Source organism: Vanellus vanellus (assembly GCF_965231255.1).
Source record: "Vanellus vanellus genome assembly, chromosome: 19".
Classification (NCBI taxonomy): Eukaryota; Metazoa; Chordata; class Aves; order Charadriiformes; family Charadriidae; genus Vanellus; species Vanellus vanellus.
The window spans coordinates 1,425,383-1,443,699 of record NC_138924.1 but is presented as its reverse complement, the minus strand read 5'-3'; the positions used below and the strand labels follow the sequence as shown (position 1 = coordinate 1,443,699).

Here is an 18,317-nt window from a genome sequence, read left to right as displayed (position 1 = left end):
ACAATGCGAATGCACTCCCGAGGTAATTCCTGATGAAAACCGTATGTTTGCACTAGGTCTGTTCAGGCTGGTTCGGATTAAATATAAACCACTGCCAATTGTATTACCTCATTATTAGCAGACCCTGGCAGCAGCCTTGCGTGGAGAAACGGACGTCTGGCTACGCTACCTGCCGTCACATCGTAATTCATGTCAGGTGCCTGGGGATGCGCAGGAGGATTACCGCCTCCCTCCCGGCTTTCCTGACCACGGGGGACTCCTCCTTAAACACGACCTTTCATCCAGCTGAGCTTCCCACTCACCTGATGCTGAGCCAAAGCCCTGGAAAAATTCGGCGACCCTCAGTAGGATGTATGGGAAGGAGGGTAAGGCTGTCCCTGGGAGCGCAGGGCACAACTGACATCCCCCGGAGCTCGCTGGGTTCGAGCCCTACTACCGCACAGCGGAAGAGGAAGCTATTGCTGGTTCTCACTACATATTTCAAGTTAAATCCCAGGGAAACAAAAAATGAAGAAATTCCATCGGAGAAAAAGTAGCCATCAGCCATATAATATTAATTCAAGCCATCTAGCAAAAATTCAATTTGCAGGCAAGGTAAATCTTTCACATAATATTCCCCTATTTGCTCAGCGCCTAAGGAATTTCCCATTACCCTGTCATTTTTTAACGTATGGCCCATTTGACCTTCACATAGCACAGACTTGTGTCCAGCTCCCAAACCCTCTGCTCAAAATACTGCAACAACAGGCAGCTGAGGCATAAGAACAATAAAAACACCCAGCACAACCGGACTGTATCTTCAGAGCTGATGGAACCGTTGAGCTGGAAGAGATGGAGAATCGCCTCTGCAGAAAACTCACCGAGCTTTCTGAAAGCTCTCAAACAGGAATTTAACACCTTCCATCTGCAGCCCATTACTCTACATTTTAACTCCACCTCTCCGGTTACAGGTCCCTGCACACTAGGAGTGTATACGAAAGAGTGCCAAAGTCTCAAGTCTGTGAGACCGAGAGTCAAGGAATAACTGGAGAGGAATCAGAACTGGAAGCCAAGTCCACAGCACTCTTTTTCCAAAAAAGCGCAGAGTTTCGGTAAGAGACCCCATGAATTGGCACCGTGCTGAGTCTGGCCTTTGCAAAACCTAACGAGAAATCACCTGGTCTGCTAGGACAGGCCATAACAAGGTACCAACAATAACTTTTGGAGAAAATGCCTTTGTTGTTTTTTTTTCCCTTTTCTTTTCTTTTAGGAATGAGATCATTTCAACAACTGATCTTCTCTATCTGCCAGGTTTTGCATTAATTGCTTTGTCTCCCTGCTCTAGGGGAGCTGCTAAACACCCTCGAGCGCGCTGACAGCCTCCTCCCCACTTCTCCTGGCCTGATAAATATAGTTGTACCGTGCATCTCACGGGGGCATTCGACTGGGATATCCCCAGGGAGGCAGGAGACCTTCGTTCCTGCTGCCACCAACTCCCATGGGCTCTGCTCTCAGCAGTCTCCCCGAGGATGCCGGTGTCGCATCGGCTTGCCAAGCATCCCCCGTCGGGCCAGGGCTGCATCCTGCACCGTGGTTTGGCTTAATTTCACCTAACTTTGCACAGTGTTCCCACCCTGCCTGCAAAAGGAAGGGAGAAGGTCGGATCCACGTCCCGGCTTCCCTGCGCATTTCAGGCACCGGGGAAGTCTTCCTTCCTGCTCTGACCAAGGACATTTTAAAGACAGCCCGCTCGTTGCGATCAGCTCTGATTGTAGCTTTGCAGCAGTTAAGAAGTCCCCCCTGGCTCCAGCATCCTGATGCTGCATTTCTCTCTGGGTTCTGTTTCTTTTATTACCTCTTAGTAATCGTTTGACGATCTCTCACAGCAGGACGTTGCACAAAATTATTCCACCCTTCTAAACTTCTCCTTCAAAAACCATCAATGCTTCATTACAACACAGCACAGCTCCCATCTACAGCACCTTTTACTTGCAAGGAATGGTGAGCACACAGGACCAGGCAGCTCTGCTTGGTTGGGTGCCCAGGTCATCTCCCAGTAAGTGTCACTGGGCCAGATGCTGCCCAGGAATGCAAAGAGAAAGGTAACAACAGCCTTGCAAAAGACTATTTGCAACTTTGCAGAGAAGGGTTGCAAGAAGGGTTGTCTTCACCCAGCTGTATCAGCTGGGCGGATAAGAGATGCTCCATATCCTTGGCATGGGTCACCTGAGAGGCAGGTTTATCTACAGGAGGTTGATAGCCCACAATCATCTGCCCTCTCCTTGCTGTGGGGAAAGGCAAAGTTTCACAGCTTCCTCTCCAGACCTTCCTCGGTGACCATAAATTATTTGAGCCAAAAACATGGACGGCAATGCACTGGGAAAGCCCCCCTCCACCAGTAACAGAGAAGAACCAACAGCGAGGACTTACCATCCATGTCAAGGCGTTGCATGATAATCGCCAGCTCCACCTCACTGGGCATGTATCCCAAGGAACGCATTGCCATGCCCAGCTCCTGCTTGGATATAAAGCCATTCCCATCCCTGTCCAGCACCCGGAAAGCTTCACGGATTTCTGTAAAGGAAAAGGAAGAAGAGAAGAGTTATTATGGTGGAGGACTCCCATGGACTGACCCTCAGGAAATGTGACTTCTCAAGGAGCCCAGGCTGGGACCCGAGTCCTCTTCTCCATGCTTCGGTTTCTCCAGCCCCTGGGAACAGTGGTACTGCTCCTCTGTACAGGGTGACTTCAACACAACGGTGCTCACCTGACAGCCAGTGACTATGAGCAGCGCTAAACCATCTTGCTCCCAGAATTAATTCAAACAGCACCAGCGATCATAGAATCATAGAAGTGTCTAGGTTGGAAGAGACCCTTGGGATCATCGAGTCCTACCATCTACCCTACTCTGCAAAGTTCTCCCCTACACCATATCCCCCAACACCACATCTAAACGTCTCTTAAACACATCCAGGGATGGTGACTCAACCACCTCCCTGGGCAGTCTATTCCAATGCCTGACCACTCTTTCTGTGAAAAAGTCTTTCCTCATGTTAAGTCGAAACCTACCCTGTTGGAGCTTGAAGCCATTTCCTCTTGTTCTGTCATTAATTACCTGTGAGAAGAGACCAGCACCAACCTCTCTACAGTGTCCTTTCAAATAGTTGTAGAGAGTGATGAGGACTCCCCTCAGCCTCCTCCTCCTCCTCAAACTAAACAGTCCCAGCTCCTTCAACCGCTCTTCATACGATTTGTTTGCTAAGCCCTTCACCAGCTTCGTTGCCTCCTCTGCACTTGCTCCAGCACCTCGATATCTCTCTTGTATTGAGGTGCCCAAAACTGGACGCAATACTCGAGGTGTGGCCTCACCAGTGCTGAGTACAGGGGCACAATCACCTCCCTACTTCTGCTGGCCACGCTGTTTCTAATACCAGTCAGGATGCCGGTGGCTTTCTTGGCCACCTGGGCACACTGCTGCCACACAGAGACCTTCTCAGGTGGACAAAGCATGGCCAATGCGTCTGAACACACGGGGACAGAAGCAGCATGTATTGCCGCTTCTAATGTTAACGACGCACGTTCGATCATTTCAAGGCAGGGAAGTGTCGCCATGATGTGTTCATACACACACATATACGTGTGTGTGTGCGCACACTCACGCACGGCACACCTCTGTACGCAGGTAGATACAACGCCATCCACGCTCACGCTGCCTATTTTCTGGGCTAAATGTTCTGTGCCTTCGGCCGCCCTTCTCCGAGCCCCTCAGTAAACCCGCAAGGCAGATTTACTCTATGTCACACGGGCAGAGGGAGCTCTGACTTCCTCCAACAAAACTACACGAACTGAGTGCCCAGTGCCTCCCCTGCGGGTACGGAGCTCTGCAGCCACCGCCTGGATGCGCCCGTTCTCCCTTGTCCGATAAATGCGGCTGTACATCTTTTAAACCGTACCCGGGCAATTTCCATCCCTTCGTAGCTTTTCTCTAATTTATAACTGGTTTACAGCCTCAAATCAATAAAAACGCTGATGGCATCAAAGGAATCGCTTCTATCATTCTTCCTCAGCCTGGCTCAGCATCGGACATCTGACTTTGGTTTGCTTTTTAAACCTGGCGTATCCCCTTCCAGCCTTTAATGGTTGCTCTCCACTCGTGCAGTGCACCGAAGGACTCCCGGCGTATGCCGCATCGACGCCTCTGCGGGCTCCCCGCTCCTCCCAGACCTCTCAACTTGAGCCCCACCACCGAGTTCCCCAGACTGGACTGTCGCAAATGCCAAACAGAGACGTTCGGACATTTCGGCCAGCTGGGAGCCTGGGTACTTGAAAGGGTTTGGTTGGAGGTGGGGAGAGAAAGAGGCGCTGATTTCTTAGTTTTGGTTAAACGGTCTTCGCCCCACACTGTGGAGAGGAAAACACAGGATGCTTTATCCTATCTCTTTGGGGAATGGGGATATATGAAAAAGCAGCATGCTGGGGCGCGCTGCAACTTCGCTCAGAAGAGTTTAATCTTCACGTGAAAGCATTTCATTGTAGAAATGGGAGGGAAAACAGCAGGTTTTTTTTGGGGGGAAACCCCAACTAATTAAAAAATCCTCTATTCTCTATGAGAAAACAGATTGGATGGAAAAAGTCAGTCCAGCCCTTGGGTAGTACAGGCATTAAGCCTCAGATGAGAAAATATTCTCTGTCCTGCCACGGAGTCCCGGCACGTCAGCTCCCTCTGCCCTCTGCTCCCGGGCGCGAGGGAGGCACCGGCCCCTGCGGCGGTGCCCTGTGAAGGGTAACGGACGGTCCTCGGTCCTCCCGGGAAAAAGCCAGGAGAATCATAACCCGCTAGGAAATGCTTTCAGCGACGTCTTGGCTAACCGGTTATTTAAAGCTTTACAATTCCAAGGCTGCTTCTAAATCACCTCACATCAAAGTTCACCACCTCCCCTGACAACAACGGTGCCTTAGCAAAGTCTGCTCTGATTTCCACGTGCTGCTTTCTGCCGTGTGTAATAATCCCCTGGTGATGCGCCGGGGCCGGGGCACCTCCGCGACCCGCTGCTTAATCTGCACCACATCTGTGGTTATCATAACGAGATACGATCAATTTTTAATCCAGCCAAAGAGCCCACTGACGCAAAAAGGGAAGATCCTATTGATTCCAACGAACATCGGGCCGGATCCGCAATATCTACACTTGGGGTTCGAGGTCTGCATCAGCTGTGGCTTCTTGAAACCTAAATGCTTCACCTCGTCTCCCTGCCAGCCCAAGCTGCTGTAAGATCGGAGATAGGAAAAGATGGTGAGGCTGTTCAGAGCAAGCTCGGCTGGAAGTATCAGTACATAATGCAAAAGAGTCTTTGGAGTACGAACGAATCCCATTAGACGCCGCCAGCTGTAGTGAAATCTATTTTCATATGCTGTGCTGAAAGCTAAAGCGCAGTAAATATTACATCGAAATCAATTAATTTTAAAATAAACTTTTGACAGCTGAAGACGAAAGAACTAAAAATATTGCAGGGAGCCGAGAAAGTATTTTAGAAAATAAAATAAGAGTCTACCTTCAGAAAAGTTTACACGCGACTTAGACTGATCCAAATTACCTGAATAAATTACGCCTGTACGGGGGCTCTGCTGTAGGATATCTGACTGCCAAGGTCTAGTGAGTATCCTCTCCAGACGCACTGATTTCAGAAGGTGCATTTAACAGCACTGCGACCTTTGAGCCTCGATCAGAGGAGAAAACCCCCCACGTTTGGGGTCCAGCTCTGTTCCATACCTCTCAGAAACCTGAACTTTTGACCAAGCCTGAAACATCCTTCACGCATCAACTCCTGGCCCCAAACGGAGCTTTTTTTCACTCACCACTCTATAAATACCACTTGTGCAGAGGTATATTTGAAGAGCTATTTATAGGTTGAACACACTGTACACGAAGCAGCTATGACCTCAGTCAGTGCCTCCTCTTTATCTTCACGTGTAACACCACCTCCTTATCAGATTTTCTTTATAGTGATTCCTTCTCCTCCGACGTACTCGTGGGTGCTGTCCTGCACAGCACCCAGAGCGGGAGCCACAGGGCTGAGCATCCTCCCCGGACGCGGCCCCGTCAGCTCTTCCCGCCGGCGCTGCCGAAGAGACAGTCCCAACCGGTGGTCCATGAACGTGTGGCACCCTGGCTGGCCCTCACCTTTATTTCCAGCTGTTAAATTTCATTACCCAAAGCTAAAAATACATCAGCACTTTCCCCATATGACTTTCCCAAAGAAGTCGCCATGGCAACTGATGCTCCTGGCTCAGAACTGGGAGCGGACGTCGTGGTCCATGGAGTAAATCTCTCAACAGAGACATTGCCAGGGCTTGGGAGAAACTTTGAGACCTGGAAGCTGATCTGCATCGGGATGCTTTACCCTCGTCAAGAAAAGCAGAGCCCTGTTGTTTCTTCAAAACAGGAATAAAAATAAGAGGGGGAGCGGGTGTCAAAGTGATGCTGCCGCAGCAGCTGCTTTTCCCCTTGCCCAGCCTGGCTGGCAGCAGCTCTCCACACTGCACCACACACATATATTCAGATTACACCTTCCTTGGGGCGTTAATAAATTGTAATATTTATTCCCCTTTCCACTACGTAGTATCTTCTTTTTGCTCTCAAGTATAGGAAGGCGACACAGTACTATATGAGAGTATAAAAGGGAAAAAAAAAAAGAAGAGAAAGTATAGAAAGATTTAGAGAACAGAAAGTAGCCCATTTTGCTGGTGATGGCACTGACCTGACCCTCAGGAAATGTCACTTCTCGTCAAGGAGCCCAGGTTGGGACCCGAGTCCTCTTCTCCGTGCCTCGGTTTCTCCAGCCCCTGGGAACAGCGGTACTGCTCCTCTGTACAGGGTGACTCCAACATAACGGTGCTCACCCGACAGCCAGTGACTATGAGCAGCGCTAAACCATCTCGCTCCCAGAATGAACTCAAACAGCACCAGCGATCGATGCTGCCGCAAAGAGACCTTCTCAGGTGGACCACACACAATGCTGAGCTGCGTTCAAGTGAATGAGGGGAGAGAAGGGATCGGCATCCTAACTAACATCTTCGTTAATGATGTCAAAGAGGCAGCAGGCACAACATCAATTAAATTCCCAAATGTTACACGTCTGGAAAGAGCTGCTAGGGCTCCAGCGAGAAGGAAGGAGCACTGTGCGAATGGGCCAAGATTTTGGAGCAGAAGGGCCCTGGCCTGAGAGTCAGCTGGGCCAAGGCCGGCGTGGTGATCTGGGTCCCACGGCACGTTTCGCAGGGAAGTTTAGCTCCGTGTTTTTCTCCAGGTGAGGATTTATGTTCCACAGGAGCCAAGAGCGCAGCACTCATCTCCCAGAGTTATCTGAGCATTCAAAAGCTGCGTATGGGGGGAGTGCTTTTAATTCTTTCTCCCTCTTCCCTCCCATTTAACAGCTGCACCTTCCCGCTTCCCCATTCTGGAGCACGCGGCCGTCCAATTTACCCCCCTGCTCCTCTGGGAAGAAAGAACTGGGGAAAAGGATGATTTTTTTTTTTTTTAATCACCTTTCTGAAGCGCGCAAAGCAAGACCGCTGTCAGGGGCAGACCTGACACCCAGCCTAGAAAGTCATTAACTCTCTCCATCTGCATCCAGAAAGATGCAAAGACAGATCCTCACCCACCGGCTCCAGCCCTTCCCTTCAAAACACCGCTCCGCACCCCCGGCTGCCCCCGGGGCACGTGGGAGCCTGACCTTGGGCTCCCATCCCCGGCTCAGCCCTCCTCCGAGTTCAGGAGCGGGTTTCTTCCCAGATGATTTCCCTCTGACTGGTAACTAGAGGCAACCGTTGTTATTTCTTGGTTTGCTTCCTGAATGAGAATGAATCACGATTCTCTGGGAAATAAATCCAGCCCGAGCCACCGGTGTCCACCAGCCCCCCTCGGGCACCGCAGATGGTTTCAGGTTATTTCACTGGGTATAAATACCACCATAATACATTTCGTAATTACGCTGTAACTACCACACCTTAAGTGCACCGCAATTACAATCAGAGCCCTATATGGTTATTTTCATTAGCGCGACAAGAGAAGAAATACCACCACCCAAAATCTTGCAAGTCATCTCATTCGCTTAATTGCAGGTTTGGGCACCAAAGTACAAACGGAATGATCTAAAAGCTGCAAATAGCACGTCCTTGAGTGAACTGTTAAATGAGTCTCATAACTACTATGTCTGTTTAAAAAAATGGAAATTTCCATCCCTCCATCTGCTATTCTTACACTTGGGTTTTTTTTTGTTTGATTGTTTGGGGTTTTTTTTCTGAAAATCGCAACAAAGTGTCAAAGTAACTACATTTTTCATCTAATGGAAATGCATCCCTCCACACCCCCATCCCCCCCCAAACATATTCCAATTGAAAGTGTCAAAATATTTCACTTGGTTATTCTCAACCGCAGCAAAACACTTCAGCCATCCCCAGATCAAACTCTTTCACTGCAACCTGGAGCAGCATCTACCGGATGGGCTGCAGCATCTCGCCGAGGGCGCTACACCAAGTCCTGTCAGCATCACCGAAAAGGTGCCGCAGGAAATGGGGCATAAACACCCGGGTTTAATCTTGGCCTCAGCGCTACGGCAGCTCAGGTAGACACAGTTATGTCGAATGGGTGAAGCAAACCGGCGCGAGTCAACTTGACGAAGTAGCTCAGCTCAGAAAGCTCTGCCTCAAAACGAAGCGCTTCGTCTTGTTTTTTCTTAGAGGGACCTTTTCATACATAATTTGGCAGATTTATTTTATTTTTTTTTTCTCCTTCCCCAGGAAAAAATGATTTGTGGAAATGACATTTCCCGTGGTTACGTTCCCAAACACATTTAACACTTGCCAAGTAACCTGCGGGAACGCCCCATTACCATATAAATGCACAACATAAAGGCTATCTGCTGCTGCTGGATACTCTTTCAAATGGAAGCTTTCAGTGCAGGCAACAAGGTTTGGACTGGGAATACTTTGAGGATATTTACTCCCGGGGCAGGCCAGCGTGGACAGCAGCACTCAAACGCCTTCACACCAGGATGCTCCGGAGCTGCGGCTGCATCCCTTCCACGGGCGGTGCGTGCTGAGCAGCGTGTGACCGCACGAGCCCTGCGGCACGGTGCAGAGCCCGCGGGGAAGCGCGGTGCTGACGGCCAGCTGTCAGAAGAGTTTGGCAAAATAACAACTTCCGCTCTTCCCTATAAATCTCCCTACTGCGGCGAGAATTTCATCCAGGAGATAATCAGGGCTCCCCTTCAGCTCTTCCCGACGGCAACAGAGGGATGCGTGGGGTTGGAGATGTTCTGCCGTGGCCCTCGCTGTTAAATGACGCAGAATAATCAAGTTTTCAGTGCCTAGGTAGGTATAGGCTGGTCCTGAGGAGTGAGGGATGGACACAGAACGAAAGAAGTGAGGAGGACGTCGGAGAGGATGCAAATGGCCGGGCTGCCAGGCCTGGAGGGGAGAGCAGGGCTGAGCCCATGGAGGTGCTTTGATTTCCATGTGCGATGCACATGGAGGGGACATCCCAGGGACAGAGAAAAGCGGTTTCAGGTGAAGAGCAATATCGGTTTAAGAACAAACGGATATGAGCGAATTCAACCTGACAATTAGAAGAAAGTTCAGAGGTGAGCAACTACTGCGGCGTTTAAAAATGGGGCTTCACCCATTCTGGGCAGCTTTGGTTTCTGTGACCAAGTCACCTCTAGCAGGAGGAACCGGCCTCAGGGACCTCTTCCAGCCCATGCCCCTACTCCTCGGCCTGCTAAGGAAATTTTTACTCCAAGCATATCAGTACACACTGCAGCAGTCAGCATAAACCCAAGGGGATTTCATGTCAATTCTTACAGGAGGGACCGTGCGCTGCAGTGTACCATCTGCCGATCCCTGTTTGAAAACTTTGCTCAGATCTCTCGTCCTCCTGATGTACTGCCGCATCCTTGGCTCTGTGGCTCCACTCTCTCAACCAAACGGCTCATAACGTGGGTCTTTTTTTGAGCACCCACAATCAAACAAGTCATTATAAATAGCAGCATTAGGATGGGTGTTGGCTGCATAAGCACATGTCTCATTTCTATTCATTGGATGGAGAGCATCTTTTTAAAGGGCTCAGCATTTTATGCAAGACTCCACCACATACCGCCATCATCCTGCAGGAGACGGATGCGGAGCTAGCACTGCACCTCCTGCCATTTCCAGAGGGGCGCTTTGGTCTCCTGGCACAACCCATGGACCCCGTGTGCCTGCAGGCGCGTTGGGTGGGGTACTCGATGCAACCATCAGGAGACACCCTTCTTTTGACTCGTTCCACATACAAAACTCCACAGCTAAGGGAAAGGAGAGGGCTATGAACCTCCAAGCACAAAGACTGGGGCAAAATACGTAAATTCAGAGAGTTCTACAAGACCTGCCCAGTCTCCACTTCTGTTTCTTTCGTTCTTGTCCCATCATGGATTATTGAGCTGCTGGAAAATGCCATGCAAACATCCCAGAGGCCCCCGCCTGTTTATCTCCAGGCAGCTGCAGGTAGGCCACTGCACACTGCTGGTGAAAGGCACTTCAAAGAGAAAAGAAGAAAAAAAGAAGAAAAAAAGAAAAGAAAAAAAAAGAAAAGAGAAAAAAGAAAAAAGAAAAAAAGAAGAAAAAAGAAAAGGAAAAAAGAAGAAAAAAGAAAACAGGAAAAAGAGAAAAAAGGAAAAGGAAAAAGGAAAAAAGAAAAAGGAAAAAGAACAAAGAAAAAAAAAGTAAAAAAAAAGAAAAAGAAAAAAAAGTCCTAACAACGAAACATCACTATGACAGAAGATAAATTTAAGATGCGTTCTGTTTACAAGTTAAGAACTTGTTACTTAAAAGGTGACTAAGGAAGGAATAGATTTCCACTGCTTTCCAAAGAAACCTCAGGCTCCTCTTTCACTAGTTCTTTTGATTAGGAAACAATCTCTGTCCTTCCCTCATCCTTCACATGCAGCAGGCACAAACCATTTTCCCTCCCATGACACTCCACCACTTCAGAGAACCTCCTGTACAGTACGTATTCTCCCGGGAACAGTTGAGCCACGGAGAGAATTGTTTAACTTCGCAACACTTTTTTTAAGCTGCCTAGACATAAACCTATAATATCTGGGAGCTGCTGATTTAGTTTATTGACATCAATACTCAATTCATCATCAGAAGTGAAACATTTGCTGGACATAAATAGGTAATGAGCTTAAGACCCTGCCCTGGAGCATCTCAGAGAATGAGAGTGATTAGATTCAAGATTACTTGGGGACGACTCACATTAATGTTGAAGAGATAATGGCTGCCCTGCTCTTTTCTTTTCTTTTCTTTTCTTTTCTTTTCTTTTCTTTTCTTTTCTTTTCTTTTCTTTTCTTTTCTTTTCTTTTCTTTTCTTTTTCTTTTCTTTTTTTCTTTCTTTTTCTTTTCTTTTCTTTTCTTTTCTTTTCTTTTCTTTTCTTTTCTTTTCTTTTCTTTTCTTTTCTTTTCTTTTCTTTTCTCTTCTTCTTCTCTTCTCTTCTCTTCTCTTCTCTTCTCTTCTCTTCTCTTCTCTTCTCTTCTCTTCTCTTCTCTTCTCTCTTTTTTTTCTTATCTTTTCTCCTTTCCTCCCTTTCCTTTCCTTTCCTTTCCTTTCCTTTCCTTTCCTTTCCTTTCCTTTCCTTTCCTTTCCTTTCCTTTCCTTTCCTTTCCTTTCCTTTCCTTTCCTTTCCTTTCCTTTCCTTTTCCTTTCCTTTCCTTTCCTTTCCTTTCCTTTCCTTTCCTTTCCTTTCCTTTCCTTTCCTTTCCTTTCCTTTCCTTTCCTTTCCTTTCCTTTCCTTCTCTTTTCTTTAATATATGCAATTTGCATCCTGTGCTGATTTACCACTAGAACAGTCTTCATACGTTTCTTACCAAAATGAGAGTTTTCAGTCTGCAGTCTTGCCTGGCAATAACTGCGTAGGAAATATAACCTCTCCCATCATTTGTAGCTCTTTCCCTAGACTTTGCAAAGGTGGCTTAATTAGACTTTGAGCACTCTCTGTTGGAAATTTACTGCCCAATATTCAAACGTAGGTACCTGCCATTTAGAATAATGTCCTCGAAACAGCTATGCAGAGACGCATTTGTTATGAGCGTCTCAAACACCCAGAGAGTTGGCTCTGACAAAGATGATAAGTTGGCATCCTTCTTCCCATCGCAAAATGACTCTCCAGTCGGGACAGCCAGTACCTGCGGCAAGTTTTACTGGAGTTCGATTGCTTTCCCAGTCCCTCTGCCTTTAATTAACTACCCAGCAGCACGTTAAACACAATTTAATATGTCCTTACTAGGGTTATACTAAGGACCAGAGGAGCATCTCGGTCCCTGGCAGTGGCTGCTCAGGACTTATGAGATGAGCCCACACACCGGTAAGGCCCCGGTGAGATATCGGTCACTGCTCTTCCACCAACTCCTTCGGGTGGGACAGGAGCAGCGCCTTCAGCATCCCCCCATTCCCTCTCCAATCAGCAGATTCATCACCTGGCCTTAGATTTACTCCCACTCCTTGTTTCTCCGGTATCACCACCCAAGGTGAGAGGCTGCCCCTTGGAACGACCACCTATACCTCTGATTTAATGCTTTTCAGTTCAAAGCTGCCTGTTCCTGTGCATTTTCTGTTCCCCAAGTCCTAGAATCTACTCCATCCTGGGAAAAAACACTGTTTTTCTCCTTAAAACCAAAGTGACTGTAACACGTAAATTGCTTCACTGAGAGCACATCTTGTGAACAGGAGCTCAGCAAAACAAATCTGACTTTAACGCACCCTCTTCCCTGTTTCAAGGCTAAGAAACATGAGCTTCATCCTAAAAAAACCAACAACCCTGGCTCAAAAGGAGGAAAAACGCGGAGCTAGCTCCATTTTGAAATGAAACTGGGAAACACTCAATAACGCCAGAAATGTCGTCTTGGTCTAAGTGCCAGAAATTACAATTACAATTTCTGCTATTTATTCAGAGAAACCTGAACTCTAACGCAGGGAAATTAATTCCTATTTCTCCCTTGCTTTGGGCCAGTTTCCCCCCTTCTTTTCACTTTCAGTTGCACAGTAAAAATGGGTATGTCTATCTTCTCTGGCTGACAATCACTACAGTCTCCCACCTCCGCTGAGCACTTTTACCTCAAGGTGGTCTTCAGATGTCCACAAAACTCTTGAGAAACCAGTAAGAGCCTGACAGAAGAGCTGGGCTTACACCTCACTCCTCCTTACCCAAACCCTGCAGCTCCAACCCTCCGCCGCCTCTGTTGGCACCTACTAATTACACTGGAAATTCCCTCAGTTCCCCAAACAGACTCAGAATCGCCATCAGATAAGGACGGCTGCTTTGAAGATCAGGTGAAACCAAAGGTTGCAGCTCTCGGTAATGCAGAGAGATGTGAGAGCTCATTGCAGGAGAAGGGAAAAGAACGGCCACGGAGCAGCCCTGGATGCAGGCAGGAGGGATGCAGGCAGGAGGGATGCAGGCAGGAGGGATGCGCCAGAGGCGCTGCCCGAAACGTGAGCTCTGCTGGGTGGTAAATTACAATCCTGCGCTCGGTTGGGTTTTGGGCAGCTCGGCCGCAAACTGCTCCTTCCTCAGCCTTCCGGCAGCCGCGATCAGGCCACCACGGATCAAAAGGGTTAATTGCAAATATTCCGGCCGAAAGAAAAGTGAGGAAAATACTGCAATAATCTGCCTTTCGGTTTGCTTTTCTTTCGGTGGCTTTGCAGTGTAACAAACCCAAAGCTCATCTATCATTCCTCTTCAGGAATTGTTTCCAGAAAAGGCTTCACAGCAGCAAAGTCCCAATGTTTCACGGCCGCGTTATTTAATATTTTAAAAAGTGAAATCGTAAATTCAAAACGAAATATTGCAGCATTACAGGAATGAAGCTCTTCTATTATTCGCAGTTGAAAAGGCCATTGTCAACAGGGAATGTAATCAAATCTGCATTTTTCTGATGGAAAATGTTTCCACCGGAAGAATTACAATCAGCTCGAGCTCTCCAGCTCCCTCCATACTTTTTTGGTCCAAGTTTATTGCTTTACAAAGTATAAAGCAATTTGAGAAAGCTTTTCCCAACGTGACTGCAAAGCATCGTTGGAACATGCTCGTTTAGGGACAGGAAACACCGAAACACACCACAGCCGCACTTCCAGCCCGTACGCAAAACTGATACAGCTTCAGCATTTTTTTAGCTATTCCAAAATATTTCCTTATGCAGATAGCAGGAAACTCATTGCAAATCACTAAAAAAATCTGCATTTTGCCCCGGAGCTACATTATATGAGATTTTCATTCACTCTGGCTGAAGGTACATCTATAACACCAAAAATTATTCTGATACCGTATTAAGATCTATTGGAGGGGAAGGGAATTGCTGTGGTCTTTATCTCTGGGCAGCGTCCAGCCACATGTCCTGGCGTCCGGGACACGTTCTGTTATCCTGCGTTTTCTAACCCCGACCTGTTGTCTTGCTGATATGGTCTGACACGGTCTGACCACGGCTGATCGCTTCTCACAGGTAATTAATGACAGAACAAGAGGGAATGGCTTCAAGCTCCAACAGGGTAGGTTTCGACTGAACATTAGGAAGGAATTTTTCACAGAAAGAGTGGTCGGGCATTGGAATAGACTGTCCAGGGAGGTGATTGAGTCACCATCCCTGGATGTGTTTGAGAGACGTTTAGATGTGGTGTTGGGGGATACGGTGTAGGGGAGAACTCTGTAGAGTAGGGTAGATGGTTGGACTCGATGATCCCCAGGGGCTCTTCCAACCTAGACACTTCTATGATTCTAAAGACAAGGTCACCGACCAGTCCCAGGGTTTTGCCGAAGCAAGCCATGCCTGGCCTGATTTCCAGCCAAAGACATCAGAGACAGATGCTGTAAAGCCACTTTAAAACAACCACCGCTGGAAATGCAAAAGCTGCTGGCTGATAGGAACAAATGAACTCTAGCGATCTGGAGACTTGCATTTCTGAAGGAGATTAAGCGAAGCACGTCAGGTCACCGAGACAGGGAGAGACCTGCTCAGGACCCTCAGGATGTGAAAGGTTTCGCCTGCAAATCCGGAGAGAGCTTTTACATATAAAGTGCCTAATAGTAGTTGTAGGAGAAACTTTTCTGGTTTTCTTTTTACGATGCTTATCTTTTGCAGAAAACAGGAAAAATGCTGTATTTAAAACCTTGCATCTTCCAAACATTCCAGGAGAGCGATTGAAATATTTGCATTTCTTTCCTGTTTGGTTATTTGAGTGAAACTGCGGTTTCTACATATCAAAGGCACATAAAAATAAAGCATTCCTAAGAATAAATCTCTGTACTTTTCCTGTGCTGTGTACCTGAAAGCAGTCCTTGAGAATTCAATTGTAAAATACGTGTTGGAGGCAGCCACAGACAATCCAGCTTAAAAGGGATTTCTTCACTCACAACTTAAAGACATTTTAAATAATGTTGAAGCATTTATTTATTTTTATTTTCTACCTTTCAATAACACTTTTTTTCTTTTCTTTTTTTTTTTTTTATTCCTGTCCCAAAAGTAGGAATGAGTTTGGCAACTCCTTCTCTGGCGAAATGAAGAGAAACGTCGCTGGCATAATGGAAGAGAAATGAGATTCGGGCCCTTTGCTTGTACTGACTGCTTGGACTGGGACACCAAAAAAAACAACCTAATTATTTCACTTCTTGAGGATCATCAGATTCGCTTGGGTGAGGACAGCAGTTGGCAAAGTAACCTTGCTCTGGTTCTCCAAGGTTTACCACCCTCTGAAGCCATTCACAGTGGGGTAGATGAACGTTAAATCCTCCCCAGGTCATGTTTTTTCACTAACCAAACCCTGGAAGCAGCTGGAGGAACCCCTCTATAGCACATCAAATGTAAGACAAGCGGAACCTGAAGATTTCTGCCTCTGGTTCAAGATGAAGCTGGTTCTTTCCGCCTGGGGATGAGCTTTGGGGAAAACACACCGAAGTTCACAGATCAGACCCAAGAGTGATGCTCCCAAGCCGCGTCCGGGTCTGCCCACCTCCCCAGCCCACCTCTGACAGTGGTACCCATATGACGGTGGAGTTGGTAGTTCGCTCCCTCCATAGACCCTGCTCGAAGCCTTGAGGTATTTAAGCTTTCAAGAAGCCAGTGCCAACAGGCAATAAAGTCCAGTAAGTGTGTGACTCCTCTCGCTGGTGCAGTGAAACACATTAAAAAAAAAAAAAAAAAAAGCATCTTTTAGGGCTAAAACATCCATTTTACACTGCAGAGCCGGCTCGATGCCTGGTGCAGGAAGGTGGACTGTCTGCCATGGTTCCAAACGTTCCCGTCCACTTTGATTATCCAGCTGAGGCAGTCTCAAGGCTACAAGGACTCTCCGTGGAAACCTCCTCTCTCCCTGCTTTCATGAAATTATACCACGTTTTTTCCAGCCAGTGCTCAGTGGAGAACATGTTGTGTAGCCGGTCTCCTCCTCCTGGCAGGCTGCCACTTTGGTACCCATGACCAAAAATCCATCTCTGCCTGCAGCTGTCAGGTTGTACCTGTTGTACACACCATGAGGGCATCCTATGTTTGGGTGAGGACACCAGAATTTCCACAAGAGGCTGAATTAGTTGAGAAAGAGCCTTCACTTTCCAACTTTAAGAGTAAGCTCGGCACTTCACACCACCGCATTTCTGGCTCAACCCCCTCTTCTTTAGGGCAATCAGTCTGTGCACTGAACACTAAAACTAAAACACACCCCAGAAAGCAAGGCCTGGAGGCTTGGAGACATCTTCAACTCCTCTTGGCCACAGCTCTTCTGCCAGTGGCCTTCAGCCATCCTACAGGACACCATCCACTAGACCACAAGTGGTCTGGGGAGCTCCTCATTTCTTGCTGTTACTGGTATGTTGCTTTGCCATGAATTAAATATTTCAGGCATTTAATAGGATACAGGAAGAATATCACTGAAAGGAGGAACGAGATGTTGGTAATAGAGGAGAGAGCTTCCTTCCCTCGTCTGCAAGAGCTGCTCTCTTACCTGCCAGGTCACTGTCCAAGACGCAGGTCCTTCAAGCCATGACCTGGCTCCTCACCACTAACTACCAGCCTGCACTGCCTCCTTCCCACAATTCCCACCTTCACTCATCTATTAAGTGTGTCCTCTGACATATGTGGAAGGAACACAATAAGACACCCAAGGAGACTACTGTTCTGGTAACGAATGACAGATGCTCTCATTCTCTCTCCTCTCCTCTGAAGGAAGGGAGATGTTCTCCCTTCTCTGAAGGGAGAGAGGTTACAGAGAGCATTTGTCGTTCATTTGATGGTCAGCCCAGCCCAAACCATGATGGTTACTCGGGAGAAACAAAAACTACAGCAGGATTCACGTGTTGTGGATCGCAGAAAATTTGAATGGAGATAAGCCACCAAAAATGAGCGACAGCAGATGCACACAGTGTATGGGACGGCATACAGCCCTTCTCTTCCTTCCACCACCTTTGGTGGAAATGAACCTGCTTTACAGCAGTCAAACAAGAGGAGGATTTGATCATAGCTCCCGTTCCCCATGTGTTGGTTCCCATCCAAATTAATGCCAACGTGAGAGCTGAACACGAGAGCTGCCTTCAGAGTTTTTTTGTTCTTGAGAACGAAACAGCAAAAGCTGAAAGTACAGTAAGTCTCTTCAGAGAGGATGGTTTAATTAGTTGGCGTGATATCAAACCTGAATGACTTCTGACATACAATTACAGTGCATTGTCTAAGCTTGAAAAAAACCCATGTAACCTGCCTTTATCATCATTTCACTCTATGTTCACTTGATACTTGAAAAATTTATCACTTATTCACATTTCAGTGGCCATTTCTATATCTCCTGGTCCTTGGAACAAATGAACATTTCTAAAAACAACATAAAATCTCATAACCTGAACACATAATTAAGTGCACCGGCTGCAATTGCCTTTCAGACTTGATATTAAAATCCAAATGTGTTCCTTCCAACTATGGAGAAGTCCAGCTTAAGCTCTGCTTGGGAGGAAATAATTTACACCTGGCCATCGATCTCTGTCTGGGAATAGGAACAACACCTGAAGTGGGGGAACAGCCTTCCCCAGCATTGCAAGTCGGAGCATAAAGGAGACAAAGGCAGCTACGCCTTATCTATGTGACTTCAGGTGCTGGCACCCTGATGAATACCTGGGAAAGATGCTACCAGAGTACAGGTTATGGCTGGAAAATATGACAGCACGTGTTTGACCCTCTTCTTGCTCATCCTCCCCAGATCACTCTCCTCACGTGCACACCAACTGCGCTCCTGGAGCGTCCTTCCTTTGCCTCCCCTCCTCTCCTGCCCC

At 47.4% G+C, this 18,317-nt stretch overlaps 1 protein-coding gene across 1 annotated transcript in view; it reads right to left on the bottom strand.

Annotated features, from left to right (window-relative positions):
- The window catches only part of CALN1 (calneuron 1), a gene marked incomplete at both ends in the record, with an annotated part of 115,706 nt that overhangs the window by 72,565 nt on the left and 24,824 nt on the right, over nt 1–18,317 (bottom strand). The window contains one exon of the mRNA XM_082493260.1: nt 2,410–2,553. Coding sequence (XP_082349386.1) covers nt 2,410–2,553 — 144 coding nt within the window. The remainder of the gene's footprint in view (nt 1–2,409; nt 2,554–18,317) is intronic.